General features: G+C 40.7%; 1 protein-coding gene across 1 annotated transcript in view; it reads left to right on the top strand.

Annotated features, from left to right (window-relative positions):
- The window catches only part of RRAGD (Ras related GTP binding D), a 37,932-nt gene extending 20,666 nt beyond the window's left edge, over positions 1-17,266 (top strand). The window contains exons 3-7 of the mRNA XM_005889287.2: positions 757-956; positions 1,880-1,994; positions 2,693-2,835; positions 6,599-6,747; positions 14,278-17,266. Of these exons, the coding sequence (XP_005889349.1) occupies positions 757-956; positions 1,880-1,994; positions 2,693-2,835; positions 6,599-6,747; positions 14,278-14,429 (759 nt within the window). The 3' untranslated portion in view covers positions 14,430-17,266. The remainder of the gene's footprint in view (positions 1-756; positions 957-1,879; positions 1,995-2,692; positions 2,836-6,598; positions 6,748-14,277) is intronic.
- The last annotated feature ends 241 nt before the right edge of the window (positions 17,267-17,507 follow it).

Here is a 17,507-nt window from a genome sequence, read left to right on the forward strand (position 1 = left end):
CAAGTAAGTGACCATCCACAATGGAATTTTATAGAACTGTTCATAGGAATCACGCATTAGTTATGTGCTTCAACAAAGGTGAATCTCACTGACATAATGGGCACGAAGAAGGCGAACTGTAATCCACAGGCAAGTTGATATTGTTGTAAATTTTTAAATAATGTAAATTAACTTTGTATGTTTAAGGATACATAGGTATGTCTTAATAGTAATGTATAAAGAGGTGAGTGATGCTAAAGGCAGAAGTTAGGATACTGGTTACCTCTGGAAAATGTGGGGTAGAGTGATGGGCTCGGCTGGCAGGATGGGTAGAAACACGGGGCTTTGATGTCTCCTGTTTGATTTCTTAAACAGAGAGATGCATACACACAGGCCTTCATTGTGTTTTTTTGGGTATCATCTGTAGAAGGAGAAAAAAACAGCATTGTGTTATTTGGGGCCATTACTGTAGACCAGGGGTCAGCAGACTTTTTAAAAAGGGTCAGATGGTCATTATTTTAGGCTTTGTAGGCTGTTCTATCTCTGAGGAGTTTCTACAGAGGAAAACCACTCAACTCTGCCTGTGTGCCCCCAAAGTAGCCATTGACCGTGTGTATATCAAAACATGTCGTGGCCCTTAAATACATGCAGTGTTTGTCAATCAAACCTCAGTAAAGCTGGGGGTGGGGCGAGGTGGGAGACCGTGGAAGGCAGCCCAGAAGGCTTCGGCAAGAAGCCCAGAGAGGCCTCCCTGACATGCGTGTGCTTTGTTCCCAGGACGATTACATGGAGGCCTTGGCCAGGCTCCACCTCACAGTGACCAGGGCCTACAAAGTCAACACCGACATCAACTTTGAGGTGTTTATTCACAAAGTGGATGGTCTGTCAGATGACCACAAAATTGAAACCCAGAGAGACATTCACCAGAGGGCAAATGATGACCTTGCAGATGCTGGGCTAGAAAAAATTCATCTCAGGTGAGAACAGAAATGCCTCAGGGATCATTGGGGCCCCAAAGTCATCATGAGTAGTTGGCACCGACAGTCATTGACCTGTGTACCCTGTTTGGTGCTGTAGACATCAGGATAGTATTTGGGAAAAGTGAGTTTCATGTGTGCTAACTCCAATCTTTCAGAAAAGTGTTGGGGTTATAAAAATTATTTTCGACCAAAGATCAAAGCTAAGCCTTCCTCATACGAAAAACACAGAAGAGAAAACCCATACACTGCATCCAGGAAGTTAATCGATGCTGAGGTTTACTATTATAGGTAGTATCTATAATCATAAGGAATCCTCTAAAAAAACGAATAGAAATACATATTCACAGAGGAAAGCCACTTCTCTATAATTTTTGTGGGGTAGTATGTATGCATCATTCATTTGGCAAATTAGAAAAATGAAAAGATTAGCTACTTGAGTATCAATAATGTAACTGCTATAACGTGAGAGATGTGTATAAAGATAATTAGTGCACATTCTCTTGGAGAATGTAAGGAAGCTGATACAGGCACATGCATCTGCATTTTTAAGCCTTCTGGTCCAGGCAGTCAGCAGAGACTAGGCACAGTTCTTGCTTTGGGGGAGTTGGACAGAAATGTCCTGTTAAGATATGTTCTTTTTTTGGCCGCACTGCATGGCTTCTGGGAACTTAGCTCCCCACGCAGGGACTGAATGAACCCTGGCTCTTGGCAGCGAAAGTACAGAGTCCTAACCCCTGGACCGCCAGGGAGTTCTCGTGTTCATTTTTTACCTAGGTGGTTTTGACTTCTGAAGGGGCTGGAATGTGTGTATAAGAGCTGTAGTAAATCCAGAAGGCATGATACTAGTGTTATGACATAGTATAAACAGCCTATTCCTCAGTCAAAGGTAAAAAGTGATGAAATACTGTTTCGCCTTTCAGCTTTTATCTGACAAGCATATATGACCATTCAATATTTGAAGCTTTTAGCAAAGTGGTTCAGAAACTGATTCCACAACTTCCCACCCTGGAGAATTTGCTAAACATCTTTATCTCAGTAAGTAAATAATATTATCCCATTAGAGTCATTCGCAGAATTTAAGAATAACACTGCAAGAGTGAAAACGATCTAATTTCTACTTGGTCTGACAGTACTTCAAGGTCTCTGAAATATTACATTTGAAGATTGTGCCTACATACTGTTTTAGGTCCGTTAAAATTTAACTCCCAAAACAGTTCCTATACTTCACTGGTATAGTCGGAATGTTTATTGAAGTTGTAGGCAATCATTCACTGTTAATAGAGTCTTGTCAGAGGTAGAGGGCATAAAAGTTGATTTTGGCTATAAGATATATGATGTTGAATTTTTAAAAATCTGTTTAACACTGTGAATAAATGATATGGTGGCTGGCTGAGTCCTAAAAACTACCAGCTCAAAGTAGAATTACCACAGACCTTTAGTTGTATTCACATTGATTCTCACTGCACAATTTTGAGTTTGTTTGTTTAGACTTTTAAAATCTACTTTTTAATTTAAAATTAGTAAAAATGTGTGTGATAATTCCAGTTTTCATTTCTTAAGTAAGTCCTTTATAAAGATGTTCATGATAGTGAGGTTTAAATTGTAATAAAATGGAATAACCGAAATTTTTGCTCGTTTGTATTTGAGACTGAGGATGTCATATCATTTTATGTAACCATGTCATGCTCTAAAACCAGCTATCCCTTTAAGGCAGCATCTCCTTTTTGTTTCAGAATTCTGGAATTGAAAAGGCGTTTCTCTTTGATGTGGTCAGTAAGATTTATATTGCAACAGATAGTACCCCTGTGGATATGCAAACGTACGAGCTCTGCTGTGATATGATCGATGTGGTCATTGATATTTCGTGTATTTATGGGTAAGTAGAACATTCTAAAAGGCTACCATCAAGCAAATTTCTCTTTTGTAACCCTTGAGGTATTTTGAATTTACTTATTTGATCTTAATACTTTTGTTTGAAATGATTGAGATTTATAAATACACTGTTTAGTATGTGATAATAATAACAAAAAACTGTTAAGTAAATGCCTGGGCATTATGCTGATAATTTCATTTCCTATATTATACCATTGAATTCTTCACTATTCCATGAGGTGGGAATTACTGTTCCCATTTTACAGATAGGAAAACTGAGGTTCAGAGTGGTGAAGTTTCTAACCCCAGCTCACACTATCATTAAGGAATGAAATTAGTATTTAACTAGTCTGATTCCTACTTCCTCTATTGAAAAATCTGTCACGTATCATAATGTCATGTGTACTTGAGGGGAAAGTTTTAGGATCCTTGGGTTTCTACATAAATATCTCACATTAACCATAGTTCTGTTACCTTCTTTATAATAGGAAATAATGGCTAGATTTTTTTTTTCCCAATATACTTTTGATTGTCTTTTGCTGTGGGTAGCAGAGAACTATAAGCAAACAACATTACCTGCTTAGTGTTACAGTCTTAACCTTCTTAGAAAACTGAACTACTTGTACATATAAAAGAATACAAAATAAGGAATGAGGAAAATTGATTTTGTTACTGGACACAGAAATAATTCCCCATAATAGTAAATTTGTTGAATTCAGGATTTTGTACAGAGTGAGTGGGTGTGAACTGTCTTATTAAGGTATTAGGTTGTTGCTGCCTCTTTATATCGGATCTCACAATATCATCTCACAGTCATTGATGGGGTAAAGCATTTTACCCCATCATCTTTCTCTTTACTCACTGGCTGTGGCCTGCTTTATGCAGCTTTCTCTGCCAGCTTCTAGGGAGCCTTGGTCTCACCACTTTTTCCTTCCATTCAGTTCAGGCTCTTTCTGTTAACTGTTATACATACATGCCCACCCACAGTCCCTTCCCTTATGAAACAGGGAAACTGATCCATACCTCTCAGGACTGTAGTGAGGATGAAATATCATTAGGTCTCCCCTAGTGGACCCCAAATGTATCTGCTGTTACTATTTTTTTAATTAATTTATTTAAAACTTTTTTTTTAAGTTTATTTATTCGGCTGAGCCACATGAATTGCAGGATCTCAGTTGCCTGACCAGGAATTGAACCCGGGCCCCTTGCAGTGGAAGCATGGAGTCCTAACCCCTGAACCACCAGGGAATTCCTTATTATTATTATTATTATTGTTATTAAACACTGCCATCTGGCTTTAGAAATAGACCTCATTTCCCAAGACTGCTGCCTTGCAATATTCTCTTGTTTTTAAACTGTTAAGTGGATGACCTTGAAATAGTCATAGAGGATGAAAGTATCCTGATTATAGTTTAGATGACTGTCATAATCAAATAACAATGAATAGCACAATTAATCTGGCACATACTTAATGATATGCATAATCATTATTTTGCCATATGGTAATTAGACATAAATGGTAAGTTGTTCATGGAAACAATGTTAATCAGAGTTACTTTTATCCAGCTCAAACACACACCGGGAGGAAGGGGCTGGGCGGAGGAGGGAGCAGGGCTTTATTGGCAGATTGTTTTCCTGTGGTGGAATGCAGTGTGCCTGGGAACCTGCCCTGTTCAGTAAGAACCAGTATGGGTCTGGGTCACAAATGGGGCATATGTTCTGGGGTTCTTGAGACTGTTTGCTAGAGTGGCCACGAGCCAGCCCAGGTGACCTGTAGAGGATGGCTGAGGGTGCATGCCGCAGCCCAGGAAGCGGTCAGCCTTGTAATTGGAGACCCTAGAAGCAGGTGACCTGGTCTGCTCAGGAATCTCAGCTGGGATTCTGAAAACACACAGTTTCAGATAAGGAAAAGGTATATGACATCCTCCTTTGTCTATAAACAAAAGATACATGACTGGATGTATCAGTGTCTTCAAAGGGCCCAGTTTTTATCACAAAGGTCATATCAATAATGATAATAGCAGTTAACATTCATTGTACATTTTATATGCTCTTAGCACTATGCTTAGTGTTATGTATATGTTATGCCATTGCATTAGGAAACTATAGTAATCACTGCTAATATACAACGAAAAAATCGAGGCTCAAAGAAGTGACTCAATTTGCCCAAATTTATACAGTAAAATAAGAGAGCTAGGATTCAAACCTAAGTAATTTGTGTTTGCAGGCCACACCTTTTCTTAAATATTTATTTATCTTTTTATTTTGAAAAAATTGCAAATCTATAGAAAATATGCAAGAATAGTACAGTGAATTCTGATATACCCTTCTCTGGGATTCACCAGTTTTATCAGCCATATTTGCTCACTCTTTTTCTAATACAGTTGGCCCTGCATGTGAGTTCCACATTGACAGATTCAACCAACCAGTGGGTTGAAAATATTCAGAAAAATATTCCAGAAAGTTCCCAAAAGCAAAACTTGAATTGGCCGCACGCTGACAACTATTTCCATAATATTTACATTGTATTAGGCATTTTATGTCATCTAGAGATAATTAAAAGTATATGGTGGGGAGGAGGAGTGGGACTTCCCTGATGGTCCAGCAGTTAAGACTCTGGGCTTTCACTGCACAGGGCATCGGTTCGATTCTTTGTCAAGAAGCTAAGATCCCGCATGCCAAAAGGAAAGTAAAAAATGGGAGAGTGTGTGTAGGTTTGGGCTCTCCAGGTGGCACTACAGGTAAAGAACCCACCTACCGGGGCAGTTAGACACAAGAGACACAGGTTTGATCCCTGGGTCGGGAAGATTCTCTGGAAGAGGGCATGGCAACCCACTCCAGTTTTCTTGCCTGGAGACTCCCTTGGACAGAGGAGCCTGGTAGGCTACAGTCCATAGGGTTGCAGAAAGTTGGACATGAATGACTCAATTTAGCATGCATGCAGTGCATGTAGGTGTAGGTGATATGCAGATACATAATGATGCAACTTAGCATGCCCGTGTGTAAGTTATATGCAGATACATAAGGAACTTGAGCATCTTTGGATTTTGGTATCTGCTGAGGGGAGTCTTAGAGCTAACCCCAGGCCCTAAGCCTGCTTCATAGGAATGACTGTACATACACATTTGTTTTTGCTGAATCTTTTGGGAGTAAGTTACAGATCATGATCCTTTGACCATAGCTGTTAATACTTGAGCATCTGTCTCTTAATAACAAGGACGTTTTCTTACAGGACCATAGTTTAATATCAAATTAAGCCTATTTAACATGGCTTTATGACTCTATTGTAGAATCCTTTGTTAAATTTTATCAGTGGTCCCAATTCTCTCTTTAATTGCAGTTTTTTCCCCCAGATGAGGGATCTAGCCTAGCACTTGGCTGCCTCTTCATGCTGCTTTATTTTGGAAAAGTTCTTCACCCCTTCTTGGTCTTTCATCAGGCCGTGCTTTGGACAGCCAGGTTATTCTGTCACGAAAAGCAGGAAGCCCTCATGGGCCACAGAGAGGAGAACTAACCTCCATCTGTCACTTGTGTCCTTCAGGTGCATGGAGAGGTCAGCCACTTGGTGTGTCAGTAGGAAACTGACCATCATACACTGTGTACATTCTTGTGATTGGGTGTTTCTGAGATATTTAGCTGAAAAGCACTGTAAGTGTAGACTCCCTATCGGTACCATTATCATTCTTTGTGATAATCTGGTCTTGTTGCTGGGTTACAAATTGTAGTTCTTAATGGTCAAATATGTTTTCGTTTCTGTTCCCATTTAGCCTCAAAGAAGATGGAGCAGGAACCCCCTATGACAAGGAATCAACAGCCATTATAAAGCTGAATAATACAACAGTTCTTTATTTAAAAGAGGTGACAAAGTTCCTGGCTCTTGTGTGCTTTGTCAGAGAGGAAAGCTTTGAAAGAAAAGGTAATTTTGTGTGTGTGTGATTTAAATGAAGCATTTCCGTTCGGACGGATACTGCCTTTCCTGCTTGTTGATGTGGGTGGACAGTAGCCATGCCTCTGGAGGCTTCCAGACTTCAGTCACAGGCTCGCCTGGCTCCTGCCCCCATCAGTGGGGTTTTGGGATCCGTGAATCATCCTGCCCTCTAGTGATGCCCCTGCCGTGAGGTGATAGTGGAACCAGACCCCGCTCCCAGGGAGGGGCTGTAGGTTTTCTGGGAGCGAAGCTAGCTGGGGTATTATTGCCTGGCTGCAGAGTCCCTTACCCCAGGGAGGGCCAAGGCCTCCCTCTTGGTCCACACCTCTAGAAGGTTTTAGAGACACTGTGACCACTTGTCCTCCCTATGTAAAGGATGAAACTCATACAGTCTTAAAGCTAGACTTTTTTAAACTTCTGTTCAGCCCTTGTCCATTCTTTAGTCCTAAAACACAGGGGTGGCATCGTGATTCTAAAAAACGGAAGATACAAGTATACTTAATAACGTCACTGAATATTTTTTAGGACCAAATTGAGTTTTATTTTGAAATAAAAGCAATTAACCTCTTAAAGATACTCATATTCCCTGCCCCCCATCTACACTGGGAAATATCAGCTTACTGATGTAGTTAAGGATTTTTGCTAGTAATCAGGAGATGATTTACCCTAAATGGAAAAGGAAATGGCAACCCACTCCAGTATTCTTGCCTGGAGAATCCCATGGACAGAGGAGCCTGGCAGGCTGCAGTCCATGGGCTTACAAGAGTCGGACACAACTTGGTGACTAAACTATTACCCTAAATTCCCAATAGCCTTTTTTTCTTATAAGCAATACATGTTCATTATTTTTAAATGCTTTGAAAACTTAAAGTATACAGAGCAAAATAAAATCACTGAATTTCACCATCTTAGAGCTGAACCCCGTGTTAAATTTCTGGTTTTCTTACTCCTTTTCTCCCTTCCTGTCACCGTTTCTTCTGTTATCCCCTTTCCCTTCCTTTCTTCCACAAAACTGGTGCCATTTTGTCTATATAGTTTTTTATCCTTTTGTTTTCACTTATTTGTACCCTGAAGATTTTCTTAATTCTTTAGACCATAAAAGCATAATTAAGGTTTATATTACTTTTCTGTTAAAAAGTAGTAGCTTTGTTTAGAAAATTTAGAAATAATGAGCAAAAAGGAAATAATCATTGGTAAGTTTCTCACTGTCATCACATTAAACTTGTTTGCTTTTTAGGGTGACTAACCATCTCCATTTGCCTGGGACAGGGAGGGGGGTTCCTGAGAAAAGGGACCTTCAGGGCTGAAACTTGAAAAGTCCCAGGCAAATGCGATGAATCAATCACCCTAGCTTTATAAAGGCTTGATGCTTTACATATGCAGAAAGTGGTTCGCTCGGTTTTTGCTGCCTTCATCTCAGTAGTGAGTCCTGTTAGTGTTGCTGACAGTCGACACTTACTGATTGATCTGTCCTTATGTTGGTTTCTATCTGCATTTTCTCGGATCATCTTTTACTGCTCTGGCAGAAAGGGGAGGATGGAAAGCAGAAGTGGGGTTCTTGGAAAGGAAGGTGGTTAAAAAATACAGCCATCTGGGCCCACCACTGAACAACTAGAATGAAGTTCCTGGGAGAAGAGCCTGGAGTTTGTTCATTTTATAAAAATTTCCAGGATGCTTTTAATGTGCAGAATCGCTGAACCTATAGAAGGATATGGGACCATCCCTTAACTTTGTATGGTGCTGAAGATAGTGCTTATTCTGTTCATGTCTCTGTTCCTGTATTTTTCAACTGCCTTTTATGAAAGAGTGCAATAAACAGCACTCGTTGTATACAGTTCCTTTAAAAACCTCAGTTGTGAATTTTTCACTTTTAAAACTCCAAATGCAGCAAGATTACTGTTATGTTTTAAATGTGCACAGATGACAGGTGTCAGGCATCATCAGTAGTCTCTCTCTGAAATTTCCTAGAGTTGAGTTCTCACTGAGCCAAAGCCCTTTAGCTAAGCTTTCTGCCTAAGGCAGTTAGTTGCACACATAGGTAGAGAGTTTTGAGGTGGCTCTCACATATCTTACTCAAACTCTCCTAAATAAAATCATGTCTTTGGTCCACGTTTCTTTCTTTTTTGGAAGTTCATGTTTTATTTGGAAAATGGTTCCAAGAAATAAAAGTGAGGAAGTGGGGAAATAGAGAAGGGAGGGAGGAAAACTATCCTCAGTTTCAGTTCAGTCGTTCAGTCGTGTCTGACTCTTTGCAACCCCATGAACCACAGCACGCCAGGCCTCCCTGTCCATCACCAACTCCCGGAGTCCACCCAAACCCATGTCCATTGTGTCAGTGATGCCATCCAACCATCTCATCCTCTGTTGTCCCCTTCTCCTGCCCTCAATCTTTCCCAGCATCAAGGTCTTTTCAAATGAGTCAGCTCTCCGCATCAGGTGGCCAAAGTATTGGAGTTTCAGCTTCAACATCAGTCCCTCCAATGAACACCCAGGACTAATCTCCTTTAGGATGGACTGGTTGGATCTCTTTGCAGTCCAAGGGACTCTCAGGAGTCTTCTCCAACACCACAGTTCAAAAGCATCAATTCTTCTGCACTCAGCTTTGTTTATAGTCCAACTCTCACATCCATACATGACTACTGGAAAAACCATAGCCTAGACGGACCTTTGTTGGCAAAGTAATATTTCTGCTTTTTAATATACTATCTAGGTTGGTCATAACTTTCCTTCCAAGGAGTAAGCATCTTTTAATTTCATGGCTGCAGTCACCTTCCGCAGTGATTTTGGAGCCCAGAAAAATAAAATCTGACACTGTTTCCACTGTTTCCCCATCTATTTGCCATAAAGTGATGGGACCAGATGCCATATCTTCGTTTTCTGAATGTTGAGCTTTAAGCCAACTTTTTCACTCTCCTCTTTCACCTTCATCAAGAGGCTCTTTAGTTCTTCTTCACTTTCTGCTATAAGGGTGGTGTCATCTGCAAATCTGAGGTTATTGATATTTCTCCCTTCAGTCTTGATTCCAGCTTGTGCTTCATCCAGCTCAGTGTTTCTCATGATGTACTCTACATACAAGTTAAATAAGCAGGGTGACAATATACAGTCTTGACGTACTCCTTTTCCTATTTGGAACCAGTCTGTTTTTCCATGTCCAGTTCTAACTGTTGCTTCCTGACCTGTATATAGGTTTCTCAAGAGTCAGATGAGGTGGTCTGGTATTCCCATCTCTTTCAGAATTTTCCACAGGTTTTTGTGATACACACAGTCAAAGGTTTTGGTATAGTCAGTAAAGCAGAAATAGATGTTTTTCTGGAATTCTCTTGCTTTTTCCATGATCCAGCGGATGTTGGCAATTTGATCTCTGGTTCCTCTGCCTTTTCTAAAACCAGCTTGAACATCTGGAAGTTCGTGGTTCACGTATTGCTGAAGCCTGGCTTGGAGAATTTTGAGTATTACTTTACTAGCGTGTGAGATGAGTGCAATTGTGCGGTAGTTTGAGCATTCTTTGGCATTGCCTTTCTTTGGGATTGGAATGAAAACTGACCTTTTCCAGTCCTGTGGCCACTGCTGAGTTTTCCAAATTTGCTGACGTATTGAGTGCAGCACTTTCACAGCATCATCTTTTAGAATTTGAAATAGCTCAACTGGAATTCCATCACCTCCACTAGCTTTGTTCGTAGTGATGCTTCCTAAGGCCCATCTGACTTCACATTCCAGGATGTCCGGCTCTAGGTGAGTGTGAGTGATTACACCTTCGTGATTATTTGAGTTGTGAAGATCTTTTTTGTACAGTTCTGTGTATTCTTGCCACCTCTTCTTAATATCTTCTACTTCTGTTAGGTCCATACCATTTCTGTCCTTTATTGAGCCCATCCTTGCATGAAATGTTTCCTTGGTATCTCTAATTTTCTTGAAGAGATTTCTAGCCTTTCCCATTCTACTGTTTTCCTCTATTTCTTTGCATTGATCACTGAAGAAGGCTTTCTTATCTCTCTGTGCTATTCTTTGGAATGCTGCATTTAAATGGGTATATCTACCCTTTTCTCCTTTGCTTTGCACTTCTCTTCTTTTCACAGCTATTTATAAGGCCTCCCCAGACATCCATTTTGCTGTTTTGTATTTCTTTTTCTTGGGGATGGTCTTGCTCCCTGTGTCTCCTGTACAGTGTAATGAGCCTCCATCCATAGTTCATCAGGCACTCTATCAGATCTAAAGATCTGTCTATAGATCTAAATCTATTTCTCACTTCCATTGTATAGTCATAAGGGATTTGATTTAGGTCATATGTGAATGGTCTAGTGGTTTTCCCCACTTTCTTCAATTTAAGTCTGAATTTGGCAATAAGGAGTTCATGATCTGAGCCACAGTCCGCTTCCAGTCTTGTTTTTGCTGACTATATAGAGCTTCTCCATCTTTGCCTGCAAGGCATATAATCAATCTGATTTCAATGTTGACCATCTGGTGATGTCCATGTGTAGAGTCTTCTCCTGTGTTGTTGGAAGAGGGTGTTTGCTATGACCAGTTCGTTCTCTTGGCAGAACTCTGTTAGCCTTTGCCTTGCTTCATTCCGTATTCCAAGGCCAAATTTGCCTGTTACTCCAGGTGTTTCTTTGGAGAAGGCAATAGCACCCCATTCCAGTACTCTTGCCTGGAAAATGCCATGGACGGAAGAGTCTGGTGAGGTGCAGTCCATGTGGTCGTTAAGAGTTAGACATGACTGAGCAACTTCACTTTCACTTTTCACTTTCATGCACTGGAGAAGGAAATGGCAACCCACTCCAGTGTTCTTGCCTGGAGAATCCCAGGGACGGGGAGCCTGGTGGGCTGCCATCTATGGGGTCGCACAGAGTCAGACACGACTGAAGCCACTTAGCAGCAGCAGCAACCAGGTATTTCTTGGCTTCCTACTTTTGCATTCCAGTCCCCTATAATGAAAAGGACATCTTTTTGGGGTGTTAGTTCTAGCAGGTCTTGTGGGTCTTCATAGAACCGTTCAACTTCAGCTTCTTCAGCATTACTGGTTGAGGCATAGACTTCGACTACCGTGATATTGAATGGTTTGCCTTGGAAACGAACAGAGATCATTCTGTCGTTTTTGAGATTGCATCCAAGTTCTCCATTTTGGACTCTTTTGTTGACTGTGATCACTATTCCATTTCTTCTAAGGGATTCCTGCCCACAATAGTAATATAATGGTCATCTGAGTTAAATGCACCCATTCCAGTCCATCTTAGTTCACTGATTCCTGGAATGTGGATGTTCACTCTTGCCATCTCCTGTTTAACCATTTCCAATTTGCCTTGATTCACGGGCCTAACATTCCAGGTTCCTGTGCAGTATTGCTCTTTACAGCATCGAATCTTGCTTCTATCAACAGTCCCATCCATAACTGGGTGTTGTTTTTGCTTTGACTCCATCTTTCTGGAGTTATTTCTCCACTGATCTCCAGTAGCATATTGGGCACCTACTGGCCTGGGGAGTTCATCTTTCAGTATCCTATCTTTTTGCCTTTTCATACTGTTCATGCGGTTCTCAAGGCAAGAATACTGAAGTGGTTTGCCATTCCCTTCTCCAGTGGACCACATTCTGTCAGACCTCTCCACCGTGACCTGTCCGTCTTGGGAGGCCCCACACGGCATGGGTTAATTTCATTGAGTTAGACAAGGCTGTGGTCCATGTGATCAGATTGGCTAGTTGTCTGTGATTGTGGTTTCAGTCTGTCTGACCTCTGAGGCCCTCTCTCAGCACCTACCGTCTTACTTGGGTTTCTCTTACCTTGGACGTGGGGTATCTCTTCATGGCCGCTCCAGCAAAGCACAACTGCTGCTCCTTACCTTGGACGTGGGGTAACTCCTCTTGGCCGCTGCCCCTGACCACTATCTTCAGTGGCAGCTTTATCCTCACTTCTTTTAAAAAATACTTTTAAAATGCTTTTTATTATTTTAATTTTTTTTTCTTTTATTTCTTTGGCTACACCGTGAGGCATGCAGGATCATAACCGCTGGTGCACCAGGGAGTTCCCTTATGCTCACTTCTGCTGAGGGAATCTTGGAGAAGCTATGTGTGCAAAAAACTGAGAATCACCCCCATTGGATATGCAAGATGGCAACTTTGTCCACCAGCTCGCATACCCCGTCACGAGGGGTACCCTCAGAGGCTTTTATTCCCATAGCCCTAGTACCTGTCTGTGTGCCAAAGAAAGCCTCCGGCAGAAAAGAAATGCCCACACCTGGGCTTACTTCTTTCTTTCCCGCTCTTTCTCACCGGTCTTTGCCTGAGGAAATGGTCTCTTCGTTTTGTTGTACTGTGGTCACTGTCACTGCAGAAGCAGCAGAGGGCGCCACTCAGGGTTTCCTGCTCCTGGAAGTTGAGATGGTGTTTCTTAAGTGCACTTGTGGTTAGTTATCTGGCTGCTTTGAAGCATTCCTTGCCTTGGCTGGAATCCCAATCCCATTTTTATGTATTTATTTATTTTTGTTGGGGGGGGGGGGGGCTCTGGAAACATCACCTGAGTGGATGGAAATATTCTGGGGGCTAGTTATTTTAATAAGTTTAAAGGTAGTAGACTTTGAACTTCCTGATCCCTGGGTCAGGAAGACCCCTGGAAAAGGGGAATGGCAACCCACTCCAGTATTCTTGCCTGGAGAATCCCATGGTCAGAGGAGCCTATCGGGCTACAGTCCATGGGTCGCAAAGAGTTAGACACAACTGAGCGACTATCACTTCCACTTTCAGAGGTAGTAAAGGGAACCCCCTGCCTTATCCTAACTGGTATATACATAATACTGCTCTCAATACTTTTACATATTAGTGCTGATGATCTGAAATGTGCTCAGGACTTGGATTATATTTTATTCTATTTTTGTATCATTAATTTCTGAAAACGCAAGAAAATTCTCCCTTACTATTCGCTGTTTAAAATTTACTTAACATTGAAACACTGAGAGTGTCGTTGATTGTTGAATTTCTTAGCTCAGAGTTGACCTGAGCCGATGATAACCCCTCTGAAATCAGGGACTTTGTTTTCCCTGGGGCTTATGACAGTAGCTTAAATATTTCCTGAATATCTTTTCAGTAAATATTGATTGATGGGTACTGTGACCTGGAGATGTAAGCTAACCTCCAAGTCAAGGTCTGCCTCCATTCAGAGTCAATTTAGTAATGCCTTTTGGGGAAAAGATACTAATAAATATTTCACTGAAGGTATATCTTAATTGTTCTTACAATTTTTAATTCTGAAAGATTTTTTACAAGGGCAGTTCAGTTGTTTCTTCAAAACTTTGGGGTCATAGACACTTTTGAAAATGTGGTATATATTCTGGAACCTTTCCTTTGTAAAAATATATATTCACAAGACTTTACCTGCAATTCCTGAAGCTCAGCTGCAGACCTTCTTGGGAAGTCTATGGACCTTATGTTTTTCTCCTCTACCGCCCCCTACTGGCATTTCCTCACTATGGCTGACTTGAAAAGGCTTCTAGGTGGCACTTAGAAATATTTTTTTGTTTTCTTCTCCAGGGCTGATTGACTATAATTTTCATTGCTTCCGGAAGGCCATCCATGAAGTTTTTGAGGTGAGAATGAAAGTAGTGAAATCGCGAAAGGTTCAGAATCGGCTGCAGAAGAAAAAAGGAGCCACCCCCAACGGGACGCCTAGGGTGCTGCTGTAGGTGAGGTTTCAGGAGCATCTTTTGAAATCAGACGTTTCATTGAAGCTGCTGCTACGTGTTGCACTAAAGGAAGAGGAGGAAGGAGATTGGGACACAAGACATACGTTTGTTGTAAAAAACTCAAGAAGAAGAAGGAGATTGGGACATATGACATACGTTTGTTGTAAAAAACAAAAAATCCTGCCACCCTTTCTTTTAATCTTCTCTTTTTTAAATAAAGTAAGCACTTTGAAGCAAAAACTTGTATATTAACAATGAAGTGAAATCTACTGTAACTTCATTACACAAACGTAAACTTTTATGGTCTGTAGTCAGAAAAAATCCTGTGTGCGTACTGCCAGGAACTGTATATATTTTGCACTTTTTCATGTTTTCTTTTTCTCATGAAACTAAACTTTGATAAAACAACTTTTCTAAGCTTTGTTCTGTCCTTGGTGTCTAGGACATGCATACTGAGTCCGTATCTATGGGGCAAATGGAAATTAATCAAAAAGTGATGGATAAGCAATGACTTTTTTAAGCATGAGAATCTTTGCTACCAATTGTTGAGAAAAATCATTTTTCCTTGGAGGAACAGCTTGGGGCGGCAAGCTCCAGGAGCAATAAGACCTGTCCCCTGTTTATAACGGATATAAATAGAAGTTTTATAGAATAATATTAGCACCAAACTTATCTAAACATTTCTATAGCTCTGAGAGTGCTTCCCTACCTGACAGTTTTTATAAAACTCTTTACCTCAACAGACATCTCTAAAATCATTTTATACAGAGAGGTTCTTTCTTTCTGTTGTGTTATTGTTGTCCTTTGGGACCATCTTTCCAAAATGGTGCCCATCACTGGAGAGAAATTGAAATGTCGCTGAATTGCAGGGTTTCTGAAGGCTTTTCTGTACCTGCCACCCAGGCTAAAGTAATATCAGAAGCTACGTGGTTTCCCAAATGGAGGTGACTGGCAATTGCAGATTTAAAAATACATCCTATACAATTTTTCGCCTCTGTGGAATGGGCCTCTTGCCATGCAAGAATCCAAATGTTTATTTAGGACCAGTTTCTTTCTTTCTTTCTTTTTTTTACACTGCTCCACAACCACAGGCAATATTTCAGTTCTCTGCCACAGAACTGAATCCTGGTGGGCATCTTTGTCACCTCTGAGTCTCCTCAGCTGTGACAGTGTGCCTCATGGACTCTGCTTGTCCCCACCTTACGACTGAACTAGGGCTCAGCTCGCCAGCAGCATGCTCTGCATGGCTAAAAAAGCCGTCCTGAAAACTGCTGAAGGGCAGTGGGCGAGGGTGACCAGAGGAGTCATTATAGTTAGCTATGTGTCTGTTTGTATGAAATTCTTCCTCTTATGTTTACATTAGACCAACAGCAAGTGAAGAGATTCTAAATCTACCCCCATCCCAAACCATTCCAAGTAGATAATTCTAGGTCCATCCCAAGGCTCAGTGCCTAAAGCATGTTGGCGAGTATTAGAAAATATTCATATGTATATATTTTTAGCAGAGCCTCGTAGGGATAGCAATGCTGATCCTAGCAAAAATGGATAGTTCCTAAAGCAACTTTTCCGTGAGACTGTCCGTGGCTTCTTTCTATCCTCTCCTCGTCCATTCTTCCCAAGTCCTATTCCTTTGAGGCTGGAAACTGCAATTTAAGGTGGTAGCTGATTTAAGGCTTGAGCCCTCCCAAGGATCTGTGCATTTTGGAAGGAAATTTGTAAAAATCATGAAGGTGCCCTAACTCCCTTCCTCATGATTCCTGCTCAGAAGCACTGTGTCGGATCCCAGGGCTCCAGGGAAGTCTTTTTTCCTAATTTCCAAACCTATAACCTGTTGGGCCTTTGCCAGCATGGTACCTGGAGGCTATTCTTACAAATCTAATTCTTTAATACTTTTTACACAGTGTTTCTTTCTAAATACGCAAATACAGAATCACTTTTCTAAAACAACTTTATCCTCAAGATAGAGACATTTGCCTAACTGGTAAATCACACATTACTTAGGTATATATATTATTGTAACTAGGTGGAGCTTCCATTTAAGCTGGGTATATGATGGGTTTTGTTAAAATGTGCCTTAAATGCCTACTACTTCAAGAGCAAATGATTCTTTGAGGGAAAGGCAAAGTTAATGCTATGGCATCAGACCCAAGTTCATGGTAGTACTCTTTGATTAATGACACTGATATATAGACTACTGCCTCAAAGCCGTCAGCATGGCGATGACCTCTTAGTTAAAGAAAATGTAGGAGTTAAGTCTAAGCATTCAGTTTCTGAACTCTGTGCTATTGGAATCACAAAATCTCTTCAATTCCTTTTTCACTTGTTTTTGATATGGGACTTAGCTTTCTTGTGTGTGATCACTTTCACGTCTCAAATCCACGGCTATAAATACATATAAGTATACAAAATAATGTGTAAATATGAAGCTCAAATACATGGCTACGGTGACTGCTCTGGAATATTTCTGCTTATTTTCAAAGGTTGAGAACTTGACCTAGAGGTTTTCAGGGCAATTAGAAATTACATGTGGGGGTGAGACTCTGAATTATCATCTTTGTTTAGTTTCAGTAATATAGATTAGCATATATAGCCAGAGTGGCATATTTCTTTTTTTTTTTTTCAGAGTGGCGTATTTCTGATGGTTTAGACATTAAAAACTGGTTGACATTCACAGACAGTACTATTTTGTGAATATAATATATTTTGGACCCTTAAATATAAAATAAATAAAAACACAGCAATATTGTTATGTACGGGTTATATGCGAACTCTGTTTGAAATATATTCAAGAAAAACAGCTGAATTGTCTTGATTATTAAAGTATGGTATACATTCAATTCATGCAGACTGGATGTAATTTGTAATCAAGTATAATATTCATTGGGCTTCCCTGGTGGCTCAGTGGTAAAGAATCCGCTTGCCAACACAGGAGACTTGGGTTTGATCCTTGGGTCGGGAAGATCCCCTGGAGAAGGAAATGGCAATCCACTCCAGTATTCTTTCCTGGGAAATCCCATGGACAGAAGAGCCTGGCTGGCTACAGTCCATAGCATTACAAAAGAGTCAGACATGACTTAG

The sequence above is a fragment of the Bos mutus genome, chromosome 9 (assembly GCF_027580195.1).
Source record: "Bos mutus isolate GX-2022 chromosome 9, NWIPB_WYAK_1.1, whole genome shotgun sequence".
Lineage (NCBI taxonomy): Eukaryota > Metazoa > Chordata > Mammalia > Artiodactyla > Bovidae > Bos > Bos mutus.